The 20352-nt window shown below is 54.3% G+C and overlaps 1 protein-coding gene across 1 annotated transcript in view; it reads left to right on the forward strand.

Moving 5' to 3' along the window:
• The window catches only part of SYK (spleen associated tyrosine kinase), a 77887-nt gene that overhangs the window by 20777 nt on the left and 36758 nt on the right, over positions 1 to 20352 (forward strand). The window contains exons 2-3 of the mRNA XM_045882130.3: positions 12807 to 13244; positions 14904 to 15064. Of these exons, the coding sequence (XP_045738086.1) occupies positions 12831 to 13244; positions 14904 to 15064 (575 nt within the window). The 5' untranslated portion in view covers positions 12807 to 12830. The remainder of the gene's footprint in view (positions 1 to 12806; positions 13245 to 14903; positions 15065 to 20352) is intronic.

Genomic DNA, 20352 nt, shown 5'->3' on the forward strand with positions numbered 1-20352 from the left:
TTGCATAACAATAAAGGATCAGTTATCCAAGGAGACATAACAATCTTCAATGTGTATGCACATAACAAAGAACATCAAAATACACAAGGCAAACACCAATAGAACTGAAAGGAAAATAGGCAAATCCACTGCTGTAATTGGAGATCTCCATCACCTTGTCAGTAATTGGTAGACTAAGTAGATAGAGACTCAGTAAGGATACAGATGACCTGAGCAGCACCTTCAATCCCATTGATCTACTTGACACTCATAAAATATTCAATCCAACAACCCAAAAATACACATTCTTCTCAAACTCACATGGAACATTCATCAAGACAAAGCACATTCTTGGAAAACATATGTAAACATACTTAAATGAATAAAAAATAATATAAAGTACGTTCTCAGAATACAGTGGAATTAACCTAGAAATCAGTAACAGAAGGATAGCTGTAAAATCCCCAAATATTTTTAAATTAAACAACAGACTTTTGAATACTTTGTGGATCAAAGAACAAGTGTGAAGAGAAATGTAAAAGTATTTTGAACAGAACAAAAGTAAAAATGCAACTTAAAATTTATGGGATTTAGCAAAAATAGTGCTTAGAAGGAAATTTATGGAGTTAAGTGCAAATATTAGGTGAAAGGAATATGTAAAATTCATAACCTGTGCTTCCATCTTAGAAAACTGTAAAACAGGGGCGCCTGGGTGGCTCAGTCGTTAAGCGTCTGCCTTCGGCTCAGGTCATGATCCCAGGGTCCTGGGATTGAGCCCCGCATCGGGCTGCCCCCTCAGCGGGAGCCTGCTTCTCCCTCTCCCACTCCCCCTGCTTGTGTTCCCTCTCTTGCTGTGTCTCTCTCTGTCAAATAAATAAAATCTTAAAAAAAAAAAAAAGAAAGAAAACTGTAAAACAAAAGAGCAAATAAGGCCTAAAGCAAGAAGAAAAGAAATAATTAAACTGAGAGCAGAAATCCTTGAAATTGAAAACAGGGAAACAATAGAGAAGAGACAAATTACCAGTATCAGAAATAAAAGAGATATCATCACTACTAATTTCATGGACATCAAAAAGACAATGACCAAATAGTGTGGAAGATTCTGATCTCACAAATATGACGACATACATACATGCAACAGACTAATTCCTGAAAGACACAAACTACCAGAACTCACAGAAGGAAAAATAGCCTGAATAGCCCTGTCTCTTCAATTTAAGTCAATAATTTAATAACCTCCTCCCTGCCTGAAAAAAAAGTTCCATGCTCAAATGGTTTCAATGATGAATTACACCATACATTGAAGGAGGAAATTATACCAATTTTCAACCATTTTCTCTTCCGGAAAATAGGAACAGAGGGATGGAGACATCAGTGTGACCTCATGTTTAGGTTAATATAGATGCAGATGGATATATAGAGAGAAATACTTCAGATGGTGCACAGATACCCTGAAGTGTACTTGTATGCATACTTTCTCTCTCTGTCATCTGAGAGGATCTAGAGGCAGTGACATCCTAGGAGCAGTGAGCACACCTTGTGCCCAGATCTTGGTCTCTAACACCACTGTCCATCACAAGGAATAGAGAAATGAGAGAGTCTGGGAATGGAACAAGAAGCATACTTGAGAAACCTGCAGTATCTTTACTGCCAGAAATAAGGAAGTGCCCCCCCCCGAAACAAAACAAAACAAAAACCACAATGCTAGAGGCATTTGAACAGGGCACAGGAACCAGCTGGAAGGGTTCCCAGTGGCCACACTGGGACTGTCAGAGCAATAGAATAAAGTAGTATTGGTTTAAAACCTGATGCATAAAATAAATATCCTTGAATCCATACTTACAAAAATAAATGATTGAATAAATATATAAAAGGGGGAGAATAGACAGTTCTACTCTGCAGAAGGATTCCAAATAACTTTGTAGATACTCTGCACTCTAGGAGTTGAAACATACCTGCCCTCTCCCGATGTGTGGACTGCACAGAGTTTCTTCCTTCCAAAAGGGGCAGGACGGGAGAGGAGGGGGTGAGAGATCACCTTTACAGTGGAGAAACCCGACAAGCACCAGCTCTGCTAGGTGTCAGAGATTAACGCTAATGGTGATAGGTCACGTCGATAGCATGCACCCTTGATCTGATGTGAGGAGGATGGCACTTTCCCTGTGTGGTCTTTCTCCCCGAAATACATAACTCCAGTCTAACCATGGGAGAAACATCAGACAACCCAGTTGAGGGACCTTCTACAAACCACCTGAGCAGTCTTCCTCAAAACTGTCGAGGTCATCCAAAACAAGGAAAATCTGAGAACCTGTCACAACCAAAAGGTGCCTAAAGAGGCATAAGAACTAGAACTAAATATAGTGTGGTGTCTTGGGGGGGGGGGTCCGGGAACATAAAAAGAAGGCATTAGGTAAAAAACTAAGGAAATCCAAAGAAAGTAATAAAGTGTGGGCTTTAGGTAACAATAATGTGTCACTGTTGGTTCACTAGTTGTGAGGGATGTACCGTAGTCCCGTAAGATACGACAGGAAAACTACGTGTGGGGTGTATGGACGCTGTACTGTCTTTGCAATCTTTCTGTAAACCTAAATACATCCTAAAATTTCAAGTTCATTTAAAAAGTAAAAGAAAGATGGATCGATACCATCTCTGCCCTCCTCGGGGAGACAGGCATTCATCAAATATACTCATCTAAGCAAAGATATATTAAAATTAAGTCAGAACTGTGGTCAGTAGTGCAAAGGAAGGGGCAGGGTACCTTGAGGGGCACTAGGTGGTCTGGGAGCATCCGAGGGTGCCGTACTGAGAGAGCCCAAGGGGAGCGACTGGCGGAGAGCCGATTGACCCTGAGATCAGAGGGCGGAAGGTGGAAGACCGGTCCATTAGCAGAGAAGTGGTGTGACCAGGTTTTGTTCGAAGGGTGGGCATGTTTGGAAGGGTGGAAGGGAAAATGGGTAGGATTGGTGACGCAGCGACACGGAGTCTTGAGCTCCCTGAGAGGACGTAGATTTTTGTCTTGAGCAGCTACATGGATGGCGTTGTGGGGTGTGAGTCCTCAGACGCGAGCATGTGAAATCACAGATGGCCGGACCCCACCCCCACGGCTTCTGATTCTGCAAGCCACATGGAGCCTTGACGTTTCCATTTGCATTTCTTGCAAGCTCCCCGTGATGCTGGTGTTGCTGATCTCAGGGCTGCACGTGGAGAACCTCTACTGTGAGGTGACAAGGAAGGAGCTCGGAGTTTGGCCAGAAAGGCCTGAGCCTGCGTTAGGTTGTGCTGGCCGAGAGGCCTGTTCCCACGCCCCCAGGTGCCTCCGAAGTCTGTAGCTAAGGAAGGGCTGGCCTCCAGCCCTGGCTCTCCCATGACTACCCGTGTGTCCTTTGGGAGGTAACTGACCTCCTGGGCTGTGTTCATGCCAGGCTGATGAACTTGGGTACCACTACTTTTAGGGATGTGGGCAAGTCAGCTGATGCCCTGTGAGCCAGCACTTGTGAGCTTCCCTTTGCCATCCTGTCATCCGGGTCACCATCCACTGTTGCCCTCACGGTTCTCATTGGCCAGGCTGGCCCTGAAGGTGCATACCTGGCCTCTCTACAGCTCGAGTTTATCATCTGTAAGATGGTAATGAGCTTGCATAGAGCTGTCATTTCTATAGGCCTGGGATGCAGTTTGGCTTCTGTTACTTTTCCAAACACATCCTTGTGAATCTCCTGGCCACACCAAAGTAGACCCTCCACTGGACTGCTTCTGGCGGCTGCTGGCATATGGTGAGGGTGTCTCTCCGCGTTGCACCTCCTGTGATGTTTCAGAGTGGGGGCTGGCCTCTCCCAGCTCTCTTCCCAAGTGTGGGAGACAGCAGAGCCTGGATGTGAGCTTCAAAGTCGTGGCTGTGTGTCCTGCTGGTACCTCGAGTGGCCGCCTCCCAGGAGATCTGGGATGGGGTCAGAGAGAGCTGGTACCTGCTCTCACTCTGCACATGGGCCCTCCTGACATGAAGACCAGGTGTGCTCAGCCTTGCCAGCCCCCTGCCAGGAGTTGGCATCCTGATAAGCTTACTCTAGGATTTCTCTCCTATTTGATCCAGTTTTATAGGGAATTTGATACTTGCAATGTCTTGGGGCTTTTAAAAAATATATATAAAATACCCACGAAAATTTTGGCATGCCTTACTTAGCACCTAGGTTCCTTTAGCAACACAAAGTTCATTTAGTAAGAACTCTTGGGGCCATGCAGTCCCTGGGGACTCAGTGCAACAGGCTCAGTGGTGTTCACTGGTGCTGCCCTTAGAGGCTAGTCTGTTCCAGCGGGATCGATGTCCTTGGGGTTGGTTTCATCTGAATGCACCGCTGAAGGAAGCCCGTGGCGTGGAGGATCGGCACCTCTGCTTTCCGGTTGGTTTTGTGCTGAGGCTGGAGGCGTAGGCCCACTTCCCTAATTACAGACACGGTGCAGCTGCAGGAAGGACTCCAGCTTGGAGGGGCTTGTCTTCTGCTTTGTCTCGTTGCCACTGTCCTCCCTTTGAAAGCTTCTCCCCATCTTTGTGGGCTTTTCCCCCTCCCACACTCCCTTGCTGTCCCGGGCTCCTGATTCCAGACCTGTGCTTAAATCCAGGAAAGGAACGTAGGTGGAATGTGTGGGAGTCGAGCACGTCCAGAACCCTGGCCTCCCGCTGTCCACCCCCCACCCCCAGGGCGTCTGCAGGAAAGGGGCTGAGCTCAGGTTTCAGCAAGTCCATGTCTGTGCTCGCGTTTTTCCCCACTGCAGCCCACGTTCTTCTGCCGAGCACACGCGAGTGCCATTCCGGTCCTTTCCTGCCCAACCACCCTTCTTCCCGTCATATAACCTTGGCCACCTACTCAAGCATGGGGTGTGCTTGTGTCATGGGTTCATGACATCCAAGAGCATCATCCTAAACTTCTGAGATGTGGTGCAATCATGGGTCCCCCACAGACATGCTTGCCCGGACTAGGGAACGGTGGGTGTTAGTGACTTTTAATATATATTGAGCAATGCTTTCTGTGCATGTCCTAACCCTCGTTAGCTCATCCCTACGTGTTTAAATCAGGTGGTTTGGTTTCTCCAGCAGCCACAGGGCCCCTGTGGTTTGTGTGAATGAGGGGCAGGGATGGGAACCCCAAAAATAGTGTCCAGAAGCTAAAAACCTCAGCCAGGCACCTCTGGATGGGATAGGAGGAGCCTAGTCTCTGTGGGGTGACCAGGGCTTCCCTGGAGCGTCCCCTGGAGCAGGACCCAGGAACACAAAGCTGTTTTGCTGCTTGTCCTGTTTCCCTGTGTGGTTTGCCGCATGAAGAGGCCGTGAGAGGGATTGGTCACGTCCGGTGTGTTGTCCTGTTACTTCATTGTTTTTATTTCTCCTGCTTTTGGGACACCGTGGCTGGGTGTCCGGGGACCCGCTGGCTGCAACCCCACCCCCTCCCTTTGCAGGAGAGCAGGAGAGGGACGTGACCTGGTGACGCCTTGGACGGCATCCTGTGCTCACCAAGTCTTCACTCAACCCAGCTCATGTGTTAACAAGCACGTCCTCCCACCTAAGTCCCGCCCGGGCTGTGAACGTTCGTGTGTGCCAGGAGCCCTGTGGAGAGGCCGGGCAGATGCAGCCCTGCGTCCCCAGTCCAGGCTCGGCCCGCCTGCCGCCTCCTTTCCTCCCTGGCCCCTGGGGGTGGACATGGCTAGCTCATCTCTCTGGTCAGCCCACGTGGAGTGTGAAATGCCGGCTTATAGCAGATCTCTCAGCAGTTAGAGAGCTCCCCTTCTCCAGGGAAGCTCTTTGCAATCCAGACTCACCCTCTCTGTGCTAGGCCTGCTGGGCCTGAGCTGGGGTGGGACCCCTGCTTCCGGAGCTGAGTCTGGGCCAGGCCTGAGGGCCGCATTCGGCAAGCTCAGGGTGTAGGTGAGCCGGAGCTCCCTCCGAGAAGCTAAACCTGCATCAGCTTTGGCCAGTCCCAGCGGGAGGCAGGAGAGGTGTAGACAGCCGAGGCCCTGGGGTCCTCGCAGTCCTGGGGTACACGCTGGGCCCCGGAAGTGGACCCCCGCTCCCCTGAGCCACCTCTGCTGCTGCTTTTCTGGAGGAAAGAGACTTTCTTTTCCCAGAAAAATCACTTGCACATAGATGCTCAACAAACATAAGGAACACATGAATGATTTAAATTTTAACGTTAAATTCACTTACAGTGGGCTGGTCGCTTATTTGCAACCAAATACGTTGAGAGTGAACATTTATGTTGACATCAAAGCACAGTATCTGTGAGTTGTGCTGATACCTCAAGGAAGAGGTATTGGGTCTGCTTAGAAGCAGGGTTCTCTTGTGGAGCCTAAAACTCCAGACGTTGGCTAAGAGACGTCTGTCTTTCCTCGGTGCATTGTTAGGGCCCACGAGTTCTGGAAGATCATAAAAGGACTCAGGTTTGAAGGTTTGGATGATATTTTCAAGTATTGAAACTTCTCCTCTACTTCTAAATATTAGTAAAAAAAAAAGTCACTTTCACCAGCCTTAGATTTACTTTTTGTTTCTGGAAATGTGTGTCTCTGTATTCTGAGAAGCTGTGCTTTCCCCCAGATGCAGAACGGGGGAGGTCGGAGGAGATGGCGTTGCATGGCTCTGCCTGGGGAGACCGGGTCTGCTGCGGTGTGGCCAGCCGGCGGCCTCGGGGAGGCTGGGACAGCATTGTGGGGTGGTGTCCCAGAGGGCGAGCCCGTATAGCTCAGGAAGCCGGTGGACATGGGCCTGACTCAGGCCGGGCGCCACAGGTGCTGTTTGTCTGTGGGCGGCCACTTCCCACAGTTTGTCTGTGTCCACGTGTTTTGTCCCACACGGCGAGATCCTGCTGTGGGAGGCAGCGCCCACCGCCCTCTGCAGAGCGGCCCGGGGTGGTTGTCTGGCTGCGTCTGCCCCTTGCACCTGCCCAGGCCGGGTCATCTGCCGTAACTAATCAGCCAGCCCCTGCCCAGCCCAGGAAGCTCTATTGCCCCTGTAGACTGGGCTCTTTCCTCTTTCTTATGAAAATGAATCAAACCCACAGATGAGGTTGTTCCTTTTACCCAAGTCCCACACTGAGTTTTCTCAGCTTCAAGCTACAGAGGGAATTCCCAGGCAAATTTCTATCGGGGCTGCTTTGCATTGAGGTAGCCGTGTAGCTCTGAGCGTCGTAAGCCAAGGTATCCTTTTGTTCCCCTCCACGGCAGGGCTCTGGCCAAAGTGGTCCCCAAATCTTCCCCAGAGTGCCATGCATTTCTGCCACCTCAGTCCATATTCTTTGGGAAAGCTCTGGGGCACAGTGATGCGAAATCAGCCACCGTAGCCAGCTAAGCACTGATGGAGATGTTCTCTGCAGGAAGTGGGGGAAACAGCACCTGCAGGAACCACGGTTCAGCGGGTCTCCAGAAGAGCAGACATCTTCAAGCACTGGTCTGGGCCTCTGATAACCGGGACAGATAGGGCTTAAGAAAAAACAGAAGTACAAAGACACAGCCCACCTCTTCACAGACTAAGGTTAAAAGCACTGAAACAAACATGGATTTAGGGAACGTGGTTTTATTCCAAGGCAGCGTTGTGCATCTCTATCCGGAGAGAGTGAGCAAAATCGGGTAGTCGGTCCTCATTATGTACAGACTCCACAGTTGTGAATTCACCTTCTCGCTGAATTGTTTTTGCAAGCCCCAGTCAGTACTCATCTCGTCTGCGTGGTCATTTTTGGTCATGCTCAGAGCAGTGAGGCTCCTCGCACGCCCGTGACGAATGGGAGGAACCCACAGGAGGAGTGTGAGGGGCAGTTTTAGCATGCACGTCGAGGGTAGGGACGTGCTTTGGCCACTGTGGAAAGGGCAGCATTCATTAGCTAGAAGGCCAACGTCAATCCTGGGGTGCTGAGGTCACCCACCTGGGGGACACCAAGCGCAGACTCAGGAGTGGCCTGTGCCCTGCTTGTTTAGGTCCCCGTGGTGGTGACATCAAAGCTGGCCACACTTTGAAGAGGGTCCTGGGTGAAATGGAACCATGTAGGCAAAGTGCCCAGGATGGTGAACGTCCTATAAGTAATGTCAAGTGAGGGAGGACCCTGCCCCAGGAGCAGGGCTGTGAGCAAGCATGCGAAGATCGCCTGGGGAAGCAGAAGTATTCTGCAAGCGGAGGGCGGCGGGGGGGGGGGGGGGGGCAGGCTGGAAGAGGAGAGGCAGGGAGTCAGGCAACCAGGTCCGTCCCCCGCGGGAGTGGGTGCCCTCAGGGAGCAGTGAGCCAGGAGGAGGTTGGACCCGTCCTCCAGGTTCTCTGATGCTGGGCTGTCAACGTATTGCCAAAGCAGCCTGCATTCACCGCAGAGACTCTAAAAAGGAGAGATGAGCATGTTTCCATCCAACAGGCATGTGAGAGCACTGGGAAGCCCCAGGGCGCTGGGGGTGCACGTCAACACTCCCAGACTTTGGAGGTCCCGCTTTAGGGTGGGAAGACCTGGCTCGTGGTGAAGGTGATGAGGGAAATAAACCCTTTCAGAAGCTAAAGATGAGTGGGGGCATGTCGTCAGCTCATGCCTCTCGGAGGAGGTGGAGGAGCGGAGACCACAGGCCGGAGAAGACCAGCCAGCCGGAGGAGGGCGGGGTGGCTGGACGCGGTGAGCACAGGTATAAGTGGGCAAGATGAGGAGCGGCTCAGGCCAGACCAGGTAGGGTTTGGGATGTGGCGGGGACAGGGAGATGGCTCGCCAACATCACCCTGCCCACCATGTAGGGAGCAGACCGTGAGGAGGGCAGGTGGTGGGGAGAACTGGGCCAGACCCAGCGACATGCTTTCACCAGGGTGGCGTTGGGGCAGATGGTGAGAAGCCATGGCTTTGGGATGTACTTGGAGGAAAACTGATGAGAGCTCCCCGGAGAGCACCTGATCCAGCCTCCTGCACGGAGCTCAGACGTTCCCGGGAGCGAGCACGCCGTCTCCTGACTCCATGGGTTGCGCTGTGACAGGGAGGGGTCTGCAAACTGCAGGGTCTCGTCCCCAGCAGCTGCCTAGGGCCGGGGTCCTACCCCCAGTTAGGACAGGCTGAGGGACGAGCTGTCTGAGCAGCCGAAGCTCCCTTCACGCACGTGAAGTTGAGTTGCTTGTTGGACATTCAGGTGGAAACGTCAGGTGAGCAGCGTTCAGGTCAGGAGCTCGGCACAGGTGGGTGTGGGATCGGTGGGCATTGCCGGTATTGGGGGCCGTGTGCAGGAAGAAGGTGAGGCTGGAGCCCCAGCCCCAGCACCAGCTTGCAGAGTAAGTGAAGGAAGGAGCCATGGAAGAGGGGTCGGCAAAGAAGAGAGACTGACCCGCTGAGGCAGGGCCGCTGGGCTCCATCCAGTGCTCCCGAAGGTCAAGCCAGATACAGCAGGCGGGTGACCTTGGGTTTGGCCACTGGGTGACGTTGGCAAGAGCATGGGCAGAGGACGTCGGCGGGAGAGCAGAGGGACGGTGCGGGGTTTGGACACTTACAGAGCAGAGGGGGGTAAGGCCACCCACGGACCTTCCAGCCCGGCTCTCCCTCCCACTCCTGACGTGGGCAGGTTTGCCTGTGCGTGTGGGTATCAGCTTCTGCAAACAGAACTCGATTACTCTGTACGCATTATTTTGAAATCTGCTTTTATTAATCAGCCAATATTTGTGACCACCCACCTCGTGCCAGGAGCGGTTTTGGGCGCCCAGAAGGGGCGGTGAGCACAGGCATCTCCGTGTTGGCCCCAAAGCCGGCATGCTGGTGGGGGGGCAGATGGGAATCACACTCGCGGGAAGGTAGGACGTGGGAAGGGATTGTGTGGCCTGTGGAGTTGAGCTGGGGAGGGGAGGGGATGAAGCAGCAGAGTGGGAGATGCCCCAGGCATCACAAGACATTATTTCATGTCATAAAACGTTTTTCTGTCACGAACTGCACGTTGAACCTGGGTCATAAAAAGGCCCCCGAGGGGTCAGTGAGGCTGCCATGCTTTGAGGAGCTCACCCCGCAACATCCTGCAGCCTAACCTCATTGAAAAGCTGGGTGCACACGCGCGCGCTGGCCGAGGTACGGGGGGCACCGGGGGTCCGCTCTGTGGGATCCAGAGGGCCCCTCGGTTTCTCAGTTTCGAGCTTTTGAATAAAGTGGTTTCACACGTGGAGAAAAGTAACTGGGAATGTTAAAATAGACAAAAATCCGTGGGGGTTAAACGCAGTCTGAGCTGCAGACTTTCCCTGGGGTTGGAGGAAAAGGCAGATTTGACCGGAAAACAAGTCGCAGGCGGAGGCGGGGGTGGGGCTGAGTCGATGGGCACAGTGATGGAGGAAGGTGCACAGCGGGGAAGCCAGCTCCGTGGAAGGCACTGCCGGGCGGCGGGGGGCGCATGGTGAGCCAGTGCCGGTGTCCGGAAAGCAGGTGAGGACAGCAGTGTGGTGATGAGCCCGGGGGGACGCCGGCTGGAACGAGGGGGCCTGTGCGGTGCAAAGGAGGTTGGAGACCAGGAGAAGGCCGGGTGGGTGCTGGGGGGGCGCATGAACGGGGCATCACGGACCGTGTTCATGCCCCAAACGAAGTAGCCCAAGCTTGTGCCCTAATTGTTCTTGCTGGAGCCTGGGTCAGAAGCACCACCACCGGACAAATGCGCCCCATGTCCCCTGTGGCAAGTCACCCCCCAGGAAAGAGCTGCTCAGCTGACATGTGCCACCTGCCTGGGGACGAGTCTGAGCTCCATCAGGGCCATGCAGGAGCATCCCCGCTCGCGCCTGGGGGGCGGGCCCCGTTCAGTCTTACGTGATGCCTTTCCACGCACCCATCACGCCGGAGCGCCAGGCCCAATGCACATAACCACAAACCAGTGAATTTTGGGAAAGGATAGTCGTGTTGTTAGGACTTACCCAAATTAAAAAGTACTTGTTCGCATTTAAAGTAGTGTTCTTGAGGACTCACGGGTTTCAGCAGAGGCTAATGCTGGGACAGGTCTGCAGGTGGGTCTGCAGAAGAGGACAGCTGTGGCCCGTGGACTGTGCGTTGAGGGACGAGGCTGCCAGGCCGGGAGGGACAGGGCGTGCTGGAAGGGCCGTGGGGCTCCTGGGCAGGCGGGTGGAGGGGGCGTAGGAGGGCACAGGATGCCGGCCAGCGTGTGCAGCTGGGGATGATGTGTGAGGCCAGACGGCAGTAATGGAGAGAAAGGAGCACACCCCAAAGCCACTTGGAAAACAAGCCTGAAAGAACACAAGGACCACGGGCTCCTGGCTGGGGCGGCCCCCAGGCCGGGGAAGGCCGACGGGCAGCACGTGGGGGTCTCGGCCTCAGGTACGGCGAGGGGCACACCATCCGCACCCCCGAGATTGTTGGCCCTGGAGCGCCACGTTTTGACAGAGCCCGGATCATGCGCCGCGCGTGGAAGTGGGCAGCGCTGGGCTGCAGGCAGACAAGCTGGGCATGCACGCAGGTGGTGGGGGCCCCGGGAGCTCCACGGCAGGGACACGGCCGGGTGCAAGGAAGATGTGCTCAGGGTCCTAGCTGATGGCGGGCAGTGGCCCAAGTTGGGGCACGAGTGTTCCAGGAGGATTAGCCGAGAAGGAAGAAGACTCGGAAGAGAAATCCTGCTTCTTCCCAGAGAGGTCTTTTTGTTAATGGCATCCTCAGACTTAGGTGCAGCTATGGACGGCACGGAACAAAGCAAACCTGGCCGAGAGAGGAAGTATTAGAACTTTGGACAGGGAAAAACTGACGGTTGGTCGTCGAATGCGAAAGAGGAAGCTAGAAAATTGTTTATATCATTAACTTATAAAAAAAAAAACTGATGGTTTTGGGGGGGCTTACTCAGGAGGATGGATTTGGCAGTTCTGCCTGGAGAAAATCGCTACCTCCATCAGTCAGGTGTTCTTATCTTTTATCGCTGCTTGTAGGAAAATCCGTATCATGGAGAAGCTATTAGGCACGAGTGTGTGTGTGTTCGTGTGCATTTGAGTGTGACACAAAGGGGCGTTCACTTTTCTCCCTAGGTATACAGATGGAGGTACCTAGGTAGTTTTCCGTTGGTGGCAAGCCCTTTTGGTTAAAATGTACACTTCTTTGGATATTTTTGGAATTGGCAGCACATACACCCTTCTCATCTACTGCCACAACTGAGGGAAAAGAAAACACTCTCCCAGTTAAAGATGCGTCCTCTGTCTTCGCGCTTCCCCCCAAAGTGTGTGTCCGCGTGGTGCGGAAGCGTCTCCTCTGTGACAGATGTCCTCATCACGTGTGGACCCTGCACTCTTTCTTTAATATCTGCCACGCAGATGGTGCGTGGTGGGCGCTGGGAAGTGGTCTGGGGAAGCACAGGGAAGGAACCGCCTGAGGCTGGGGGCTCTGAAAGGCCAGCCGTCTTCAGCCTCAGGGCAGCGGCTTGCGGGCCTCCCCCCGAAGGTGCGTGGCCGTGGTGCGTACCATCCCCATCTTTTTATAGATTTTTTTTAAATTTATTTATTAGAGAGAGAGAGAGTGAGAGAGAGCGCGCAAGAGGGGGAAGGGTTAGAGGGAGAAGCAGACACCCCGCTGAGCAGGGAGCCCGATGCGGGACTCGATCCCGGGACTCCAGGATCATGACCTGAGCCGAAGGCAGTCGCTCAACAGACTGAACCACCCAGGCGCCCCGCACCATCCCCATCTTACGTGGTATGTGAGCGTGGCTCGTTTGGGGGCTGTCTGGTGTCGGTCTGCCAGACTAGACCCACGAGAACCCGGCGTCCAGGCGCAAGAGTGTTCGGGACCCGGCCCGGGTTTCGGAGGGTCGGTGCTTTAGCCACTGTCCTTGCCGCCCCAGGCCTGACCGATGTCCCATCTTTTTTTTCTTGCCAGGAAGACTGACGGGGACACGCCAGCATGGCGGGGAGCACGGCCGAAAGCGCCAACCACCTGCCCTTCTTCTTCGGCAACATCACCCGGGAGGAGGCGGAGGACTACCTGGTCCAGGGGGGCATGAGCGACGGGCTGTACCTGCTGCGTCAGAGCCGCAATTACCTGGGCGGCTTCGCGCTGTCGGTGGCGCACGGGAGGAAGGCGCACCACTACGCCATCGAGCGCGAGATGAACGGCACCTACGCCATCGCGGGTGGCAGGCCGCACGGCAGCCCGGCCGAGCTGTGCCGCTACCACACCCAGGAGTCCGACGGCCTCGTCTGCCTCCTCAAGGAGCCCTTCCACCGGCCGCCCGGGGTGCAGCCCAAGACGGGCCCGTTCGAGGACCTGAAGGAGAGCCTCATCCGGGACTACGTGAAGCAGACCTGGAACCTGCAGGTGCGCCCCGGTCCCGGGCTGGCCGCGTCTCCCCGCTCAGCGGCGCGGGCCAGAGGTGCCCGGCTGCGGGGGGCGCAGCTCCCCTCACCCGGGGGCCCTCCCGCCAGCGATGCGGGTCACCCAGTCACCCCGCTCACGCGCGGCGCCCTAGACAGCCCTCCCGGGTGTCTGGTGTTTTTATGCCCCCGAGGGCGTCGCTCTGTTCAAGCTGATGGGCTCTTGATCCTGTAGCTTCCTAAGGTGTCTCCAGCAGAACGTTCTGGGTGAGCACGCATGTAGCTGCAGCAGCCCGTGGATGGAGGGCTGCCTGACATCCCTCCCGCACCCCGTCGCTCACCTGCCTGCTACCTGGTGGTGGGCACTCAATGCCGCTCGGGACTTCCCTCTGCCCATCGTTCCCAGCCTCTGGACAGGATGGCCCCGAGCCCGTTGGGCTGGCCACGGGGACGGTGCATGGGTTTCATGAGTACACGGTGACACGTTGTCATCCGAAAAGGCCCCAGGGCAGGGTGGCGGGGGGACAGCTCAGTTCCTGCCACTCTTAGCAGCCCCTGATGTCAGGAGCCACCGGGCTGGCTGAGGGTCTCCTGCGCGGACCTGTGTGTTCAGACATCTCTCTTGCGTTTCCCGTTCTGTCACAGATATGTGACAGAACAGGTTTTTTGAGGATTTTACACAGGGACTGCTTTTCCCTCCTCGAATGGGGTCTACGGGAATTCACCCTTGCAGACAGATAGCAGTACCCTGGTCAGCAGTTGTTGTTAGTATTATTGGATAGGCCTTAGACCATCTTTTTATCTTTTTTTAAAGTCAGATCAGATTTATGGAGGTGTAGTTTATACAGGGTAAAATTAAGCTTTTTAGGTGTACAGTTTTGTGATTATTGACCAATGCAGAGCACCACGTAGGTCCCACTGCAGTCAAGATAAGTTACCCCCACCCCAGCCCCCAGGGGCCCCCCCACCTGCTTTCTGTCCCTACAGTGTTGCCTTTTCCAGAATGTCATCTATGAAGGGACACACACGTCCCCTCGTTTGGACTCATTATATTTTTATTTTTACTTCTTCTTGTCCTTCTTTAACGTCCAATAACCCAACACGGGGTCTTCATTTACAGCTGCAGAGAATACCTCTGCTTCTCCCGCTAAGCTCGGTCGGGAGGGGACCTCACCCAGCTGTCAGCCCCCTCCCGGTTTTGTTTTCCACATTGTCACAGTTCACGTCCTCCGTGCCCTGTGGCCACATCCACAGGTACGGGCAGCAGAGTGAGCGCTGGGAGGAGGCCTCAGTGGGCAGACGGGAAAGCCTCGTCTCCTTTGTGGCACGCACCCTGGGGCTCCTGAGCTGTAGGCAGAGGGGCATCGGGTTCTGACAGTTTAGTGCAGGGCTGCGATCCACGGGAGCAGGAGGCCTGGTCTCTGGACCTCAGGGATCGTGCCAGATGGTTTCTAAAGCCTCGCCCAGCTTCAAAAGGCCAAGCTCTAAACTCTACGTTGTTACTTATATACTCAAAGGTACTTAAATCATGTATAAGGAGCTTACAGTTTTCTTTATGGTGAATGAATGAATGACCACGTCAGGACTCGGGACAGATTAGAAATGATTCCTGCATCTTCTTCTCATTTTTACTTAGTACTGCTCTGCGCCCTTCTCGTGGCAGGGTCAGGCTCTGGAGCAGGCCATCATCAGCCAGAAGCCTCAGCTGGAGAAGCTGATCGCCACCACGGCCCACGAGAAAATGCCCTGGTTCCACGGGAAAATCTCACGGGTTGAATCTGAGCAAATTGTCATGATAGGATCCAAGACAAACGGAAAATTTCTGTAAGTATGGTGTCTTTCTCCTCGCCTCCTACTGCTGGGCCCATGCGGACGGTCGAGGTAACTCAGCTTCCCCATGACTGGAGCCCACGTGGCCCGGGGAAGACTCACGTGCTGTCATCTGACAACACGCACGCGGGCCCGCCGTAAAGACGTTCCCAAAGCCATCCCTTGTCGGTGTGTGAGTTTTGCCCAGTGCGACCCCAAAGCAAATGCTCTTCTTGGGTACTGAGGGACGTAAGAGTTAAAGAAATGTTATTCCGCCACGTGTTTTGCTTTTCGCGGCAAAGACAAGATGCATAATGACATCTGTGGCTATCCTTCAGAAGTAACAACACTGCAGCTCATTCACTCAGAGCCCCCACCCCCAAGATCTCAGGCTTTATTCTCTTGTGTCGCTTGGAACTAAATGGCAGGAGGGCAGATATCAAAGAAAATGTGCTGAGCATTTGAGCTGTTTCCTGTGAAGGATTTGATCACACGCAGGTCTGTGGATGTCAGCCTTACAAACGCAGAAATGATGTGTGCATCCCCAGCTCTGTTCATTGTCACCCTAGCGACCGATGGGCCTCAGGCCTCGAGACCCTGGGGACGGGGGCCCCCTCGGTGCAGGGTCAGCAGTCGCGGATGGCATGGGGCCATCTTAAGCGGCTGTCAGCCATACCCCCCGGCGTGCTGTGGCCGAGCTAACACCCCGGCGTGGCTGGCGGGGCATGCTCACCTCTTGTCACTGCTCAGTGACCCTCCAGAACAGAGTAGCCAGCTTGGCACGTGGTGGGAGCTGGGGTGGCGATTCAGTGGGTGCAGTGGCAGCCTCGAGCAGAAATCCTGCGGGAGAGAGTTTTCCCTCGTGTGGCACCACCTGTCTGCTCATTGCCTCCTGAGGTTCGGACCTTTACCATCTTCTTAGGGCTAATTTGCAACACAAATGTCATGGGACCGTGCATGTCCCACGCACCAGCATCTTGGTGCGTGAAGTCAGCCCCGAGTGGTCTAATCCGAAGAGTGATCGAGGCCTCTCGCCTTCTCGCTGGGTCAGACACCAGCTCCCAGGCTCACTGGGGACCAGCTGTGGTCAGAACCAGCTGCCTGCTCCCCACTCACATGGGGGCCCCCGGGACAGCTGAGGGCTCAGCTGCGGGTTCCTTCCCTGGCAGCGTTCTCACACCTCATCCACGCTTCCCTATAGAATGTCGTTCCTGCCCACTTTCCAGTCCTGCGGTTGTCCCTCCATGGGGCAACCATGCCCTCCATGGGGCAAACATGCCCCATCCATGAGGCAATGTCCATTAGAACCCACAGTTGTGGGGACTGCTGGCTCCAGTCTGCACTTAGAGATGGAGCCACAAAACCATCTGCCTCCTGAGCTAGCCTCTCAGTGGGGGGAACAGACACCGTACGGTAGGCTGGTGCACAGAAGGGAAGGGATGGAGCACGCCGCGGTGGGGGTATCAGGTTCTGTTTTCTGCAGAGACGAGGGGCCCTGCTTCAGGGAGACCCTCGAGCAGAGACCTGGAGGCCGTGGGGAGCCGTTGGTGGGGAGCAGCGTGTGCCCTGGGCAGGGCGGGCCTCAGAGGGCTGGTGGGCACCAGCAGTGAGTCCGTGTACCTTTGGAAAGTGTTAGGGCAGACCTGGCTGAAGCTCGGGGGGACCCGTCCGGCTGGGTGTAAGAAAGAGTCCGTACAGAGGTTCAGGAGTGAGCACACTCAGAGGCCACTCGGTGTACATTCATACGTACTTGAACCAAAGTGCGATGTTCATTTTTCTGTAGATTTCTGGGCCTCCGCCTTCTCAAACCTGAGCACAGGAACTGTGCGTGACGCTTGTTGGAAGACAGAGTGGCGTGGGAGCTAGTGCGTGGCCCAGCTGCGTGGCCCTGCCACGTGGCCCTGTGCTGTGGCCCTGCTCCGTGGCCCTGCCGCGTGGCCCTGTGCTGTGCTCTGTGCACCTGGCTCCGGTGAAGGCCAGGGCTCTGGGTCTCTTCCCTGCAGACGTGGCCTCATTGTGAGCGCGTCTCCTCCATGCCCTCCGGTGTCCCTGGCACAGGCTTCAGTGAGGAGGGAGGCAGGGTTTTGGGTGGCGATGGCCGTGTGAGATGCTGCACTTGGCGAGCAGACCTCACGTCAACCCTGTTTCCCGATGTTTACGGTTCCTTGTCCAACCTCACCTTGGGGCCTGATTTGCCCCACGTGGGCCAGAGCTTCGCTCTCTGCGTTGCTGGTTTCCTACACTGGTCCATTCCCAGTTCTTCTAGGACATGGTCTGGCTGCAGTCCATGGCCTGCTGCATGTGCCCCACCCCCCCGGTCCCCTCCCCACTGCCTCGCTCAGGGGTACTTGTTCCTGGCACGACCCCGTCTGAGACCGGCCAAGGCCAGCCTTCCCTCCCTGGGGCCCCCGGAGACCTGGCAGACAAAAACCAAGGAGGTTCTCAGATCCTGAAACAGAACCTCATTTCTGTGGCTCTGAATGCTGGGCATCACGAACTGGATTTAAGATAATTTAATGCATGTCAGCGTGCTGGGCATCATGTTAGCACTTCGTAGATGGTTAATAAATACAGATCTTCCTCAACGTGTGATGGGTGACATCCTGGTCAACCCTTATTAGGTAGAAAATATAATAAGTCAAAAATGTGTTTAATGCCCCCACGCTACTGAACAAACACCACGGCCGAGCCTAGCCCACCCACCGTGAATGCGCTCAGAACACTTCACGTGAGCATACGGTTGGGCTAAATCATTGACATGAAGCTTATCTGATAGGTGTTGACTGTCTCATGTGATTTATGAAATGCTGTGTGGAAAATGATGGAACGGTTGGTCATCCACCCTCCCAATGGCGTGGCTGCCTGGGGGCTGGAGCTGCCCCACCCAGCATCGCAGAGAGGACCGCACCTACGCACATCACCCGTCCGGGGGGAGATCCACATTCAAAATCTGAAGTATGGTTTCTACCGATTTCGTATCACTTTCTCTCCACCGCCGTAAAGTTGAAAAATCACAAGACGAACCAAATCATGAACTGGGGACTCTACAAGCTGGTTTGGGGTCTTGAACAAACAGGCAGCCGAGGCCCAGGGACGCCGTTGGGCAACGCTGAAGGCTTGCCATTTCCATGTAGAGAAGAACATGGAGGGTCAAATGGCGAAGTGCAAGAGTTCATTCTGGAACCTCTGATTTGCATTTATGGTTCAGTGTGGCAAGACCCCTCTCTTGGGAAAACACATGCCCCTGCCCCCCATGGAAGACATGGATGGGAAGTCAGCATGTTTCGAAACATGTGAGGCCTGCGTGAGGTTGTGAATCTTCACCAGTATGGCTCAAGACGCAGGAGATAAATCGCAGAAACGCCCATCCCACCAGGCTGGGGCATGTCGGGCGGATGCTGGCCCACTCTGGTCCAGTTTTCTCTCCTCATGAATCAGGGTGTAAAGTCCATGTGTAGGGCAGAACACTTGGACCAGAAGGGACCTTACTGCTCATGGGTGTAAATCCTGGATTTTCTGAAGGGGGACCTAGGCACAAGGGAGCCTGCCCACGGTTGTCAGGCAAGTAGGAGATGAGAATCCAGATCCAGGGTCCTGAGGGGTCTGGGCTGAAGCAAGTACAGGAACCCACTACCAGCAGCTCACTGCTCACCCCCACTCCCCATGCAAGGTGTGGCGCCAGGCCATGTCCACAGGAAATGTCGGCTCTCCCCTGTCTATCTCCTGTCCACACAGCCTGCCGGGACCACACAGCAGTGACTTTGAAAAGGCAGGCATCTGGGTCTTTACACTGTGCTTGAAGAATAAAGGGTATGAGTGTGAAGGTCTTTACCGCAGAGATGGATGGTGTGGGTCTATAGACCCTCTTGTGGGGCATCATCTGCGGTGTTTCTAGGGATGATTATTCATCACCTACTGTTATGGGCTGGATGCTTATGTCCTCCCCAAATTCATGTGGTAAGCCCTAGCTGGTGTAGCAGTGTTTGGAGGTGGGCCTCTGAAGGTGGGTGGGGTTAGAGGAGGTCGTGAGGGTGGGCCATGAGAGGTTTGGGTTAGTGCCCTTTGGGGGAGAGGAGGCTGGAGGTGTCCGTGTGTGCATGAACCAGGGCCTGGCCCTGTGAGCACGCAGCCAGATGGTGGCACCGACTTGCCAGCCAGGAAGCGGGCTCTCACCAGACCCAGAATTGACCGCACCTTGATCTCGGACTTCTGGTCTCCAGAGCCTTGAGAAAGAGATGTCAGCACTTAAGCTGGTATTCTGACTAAGACACCTGTTCGGGTCTGGGGTCTGGCCGGCCACACGTGAGGACAGGGACCTTCCCGGTACCTGCCCGCCCCCCCCCCAGCCATGGTCCTGTGGGTAGGGGTCAGAGTTCTGCCTCCGTGGTGACCCCAGGGACCAGGGCTCTGCTGGGGGAGGGCAGCCCCTCTGCTTACTGAAGCCTCCCATGATGACATGGTTTGTCACTTTGAGAAATTAGTCACAGCTCAGGTGTAACTGAAAAATGAATTTGTTAGAAAAGATAAACAACTTATTTTCCAAAAATTACATATCCCTCTCCTCCAAAGGAAGGACCCAGGATTGGTGGGGTAAAGCATACACAGTTTGGAGATCCTCTTTTAAAAAAATACAAAGTTGGGTACAAAACATATTTTTTATTTTATTTTTTTTTAAAGGTTTTATTTATTTGACAGAGAGACACAGTGAGAGAGGGAACACAAGCAGGGGGAGTGGGAGAGGGAGAAGCAGGCCTCCCGCTGAGCAGGGAGCCCGATGCAGGGCTCGATCCCAGGACCCCGGGATCATGACCTGAGCCGAAGGCAGACGCTTAACGACTGAGCCACCCAGGCTCCCCAAAACATATTTTTTAGAGTAAGAAAAGAATTGCAATATATTACAATTTTTTTAAGCTGGGAAATAGGGCAAACATACAAAATTTAGAAAACAGTAATGTAATCTTTGACCTATCTGCCTGCCATCGTTCTGGGCTAAGGGACATTTAAATGTGCCCTGAGCAGTGAGGAGAACAGAGTTAGTGCAGAATGAAGTGCAAAGGGGGGGGCAGCAGGAAGTGTTGGTGCAGAGCCTTGGGGGCCAACATGGTGACCTGAGTGTGGCCTGGCCAGGAGCGGAGGCTGGAGCGACAAGCAGGCAGACAGGACAGGAAGCCCTTCCTCATCTGAAGGGCGGCCTCTGAGCAGGTGCCAAGTAGGAGTGCAGCTTGCCCTCCAGACACCCTTTCCAGCTCCCCTGGAACAGCAGATCCCCCTGTGTGGCATGCTCTTAAGTGCCTTGCATCTGA

The sequence above is a fragment of the Mirounga angustirostris genome, unplaced genomic scaffold (genome assembly GCF_029215605.1).
Source record: "Mirounga angustirostris isolate CCGP_5_RB_7025 unplaced genomic scaffold, mMirAng1.0.hap1 SCAF_15, whole genome shotgun sequence".
NCBI classification, from domain to species: Eukaryota; Metazoa; Chordata; class Mammalia; order Carnivora; family Phocidae; genus Mirounga; species Mirounga angustirostris.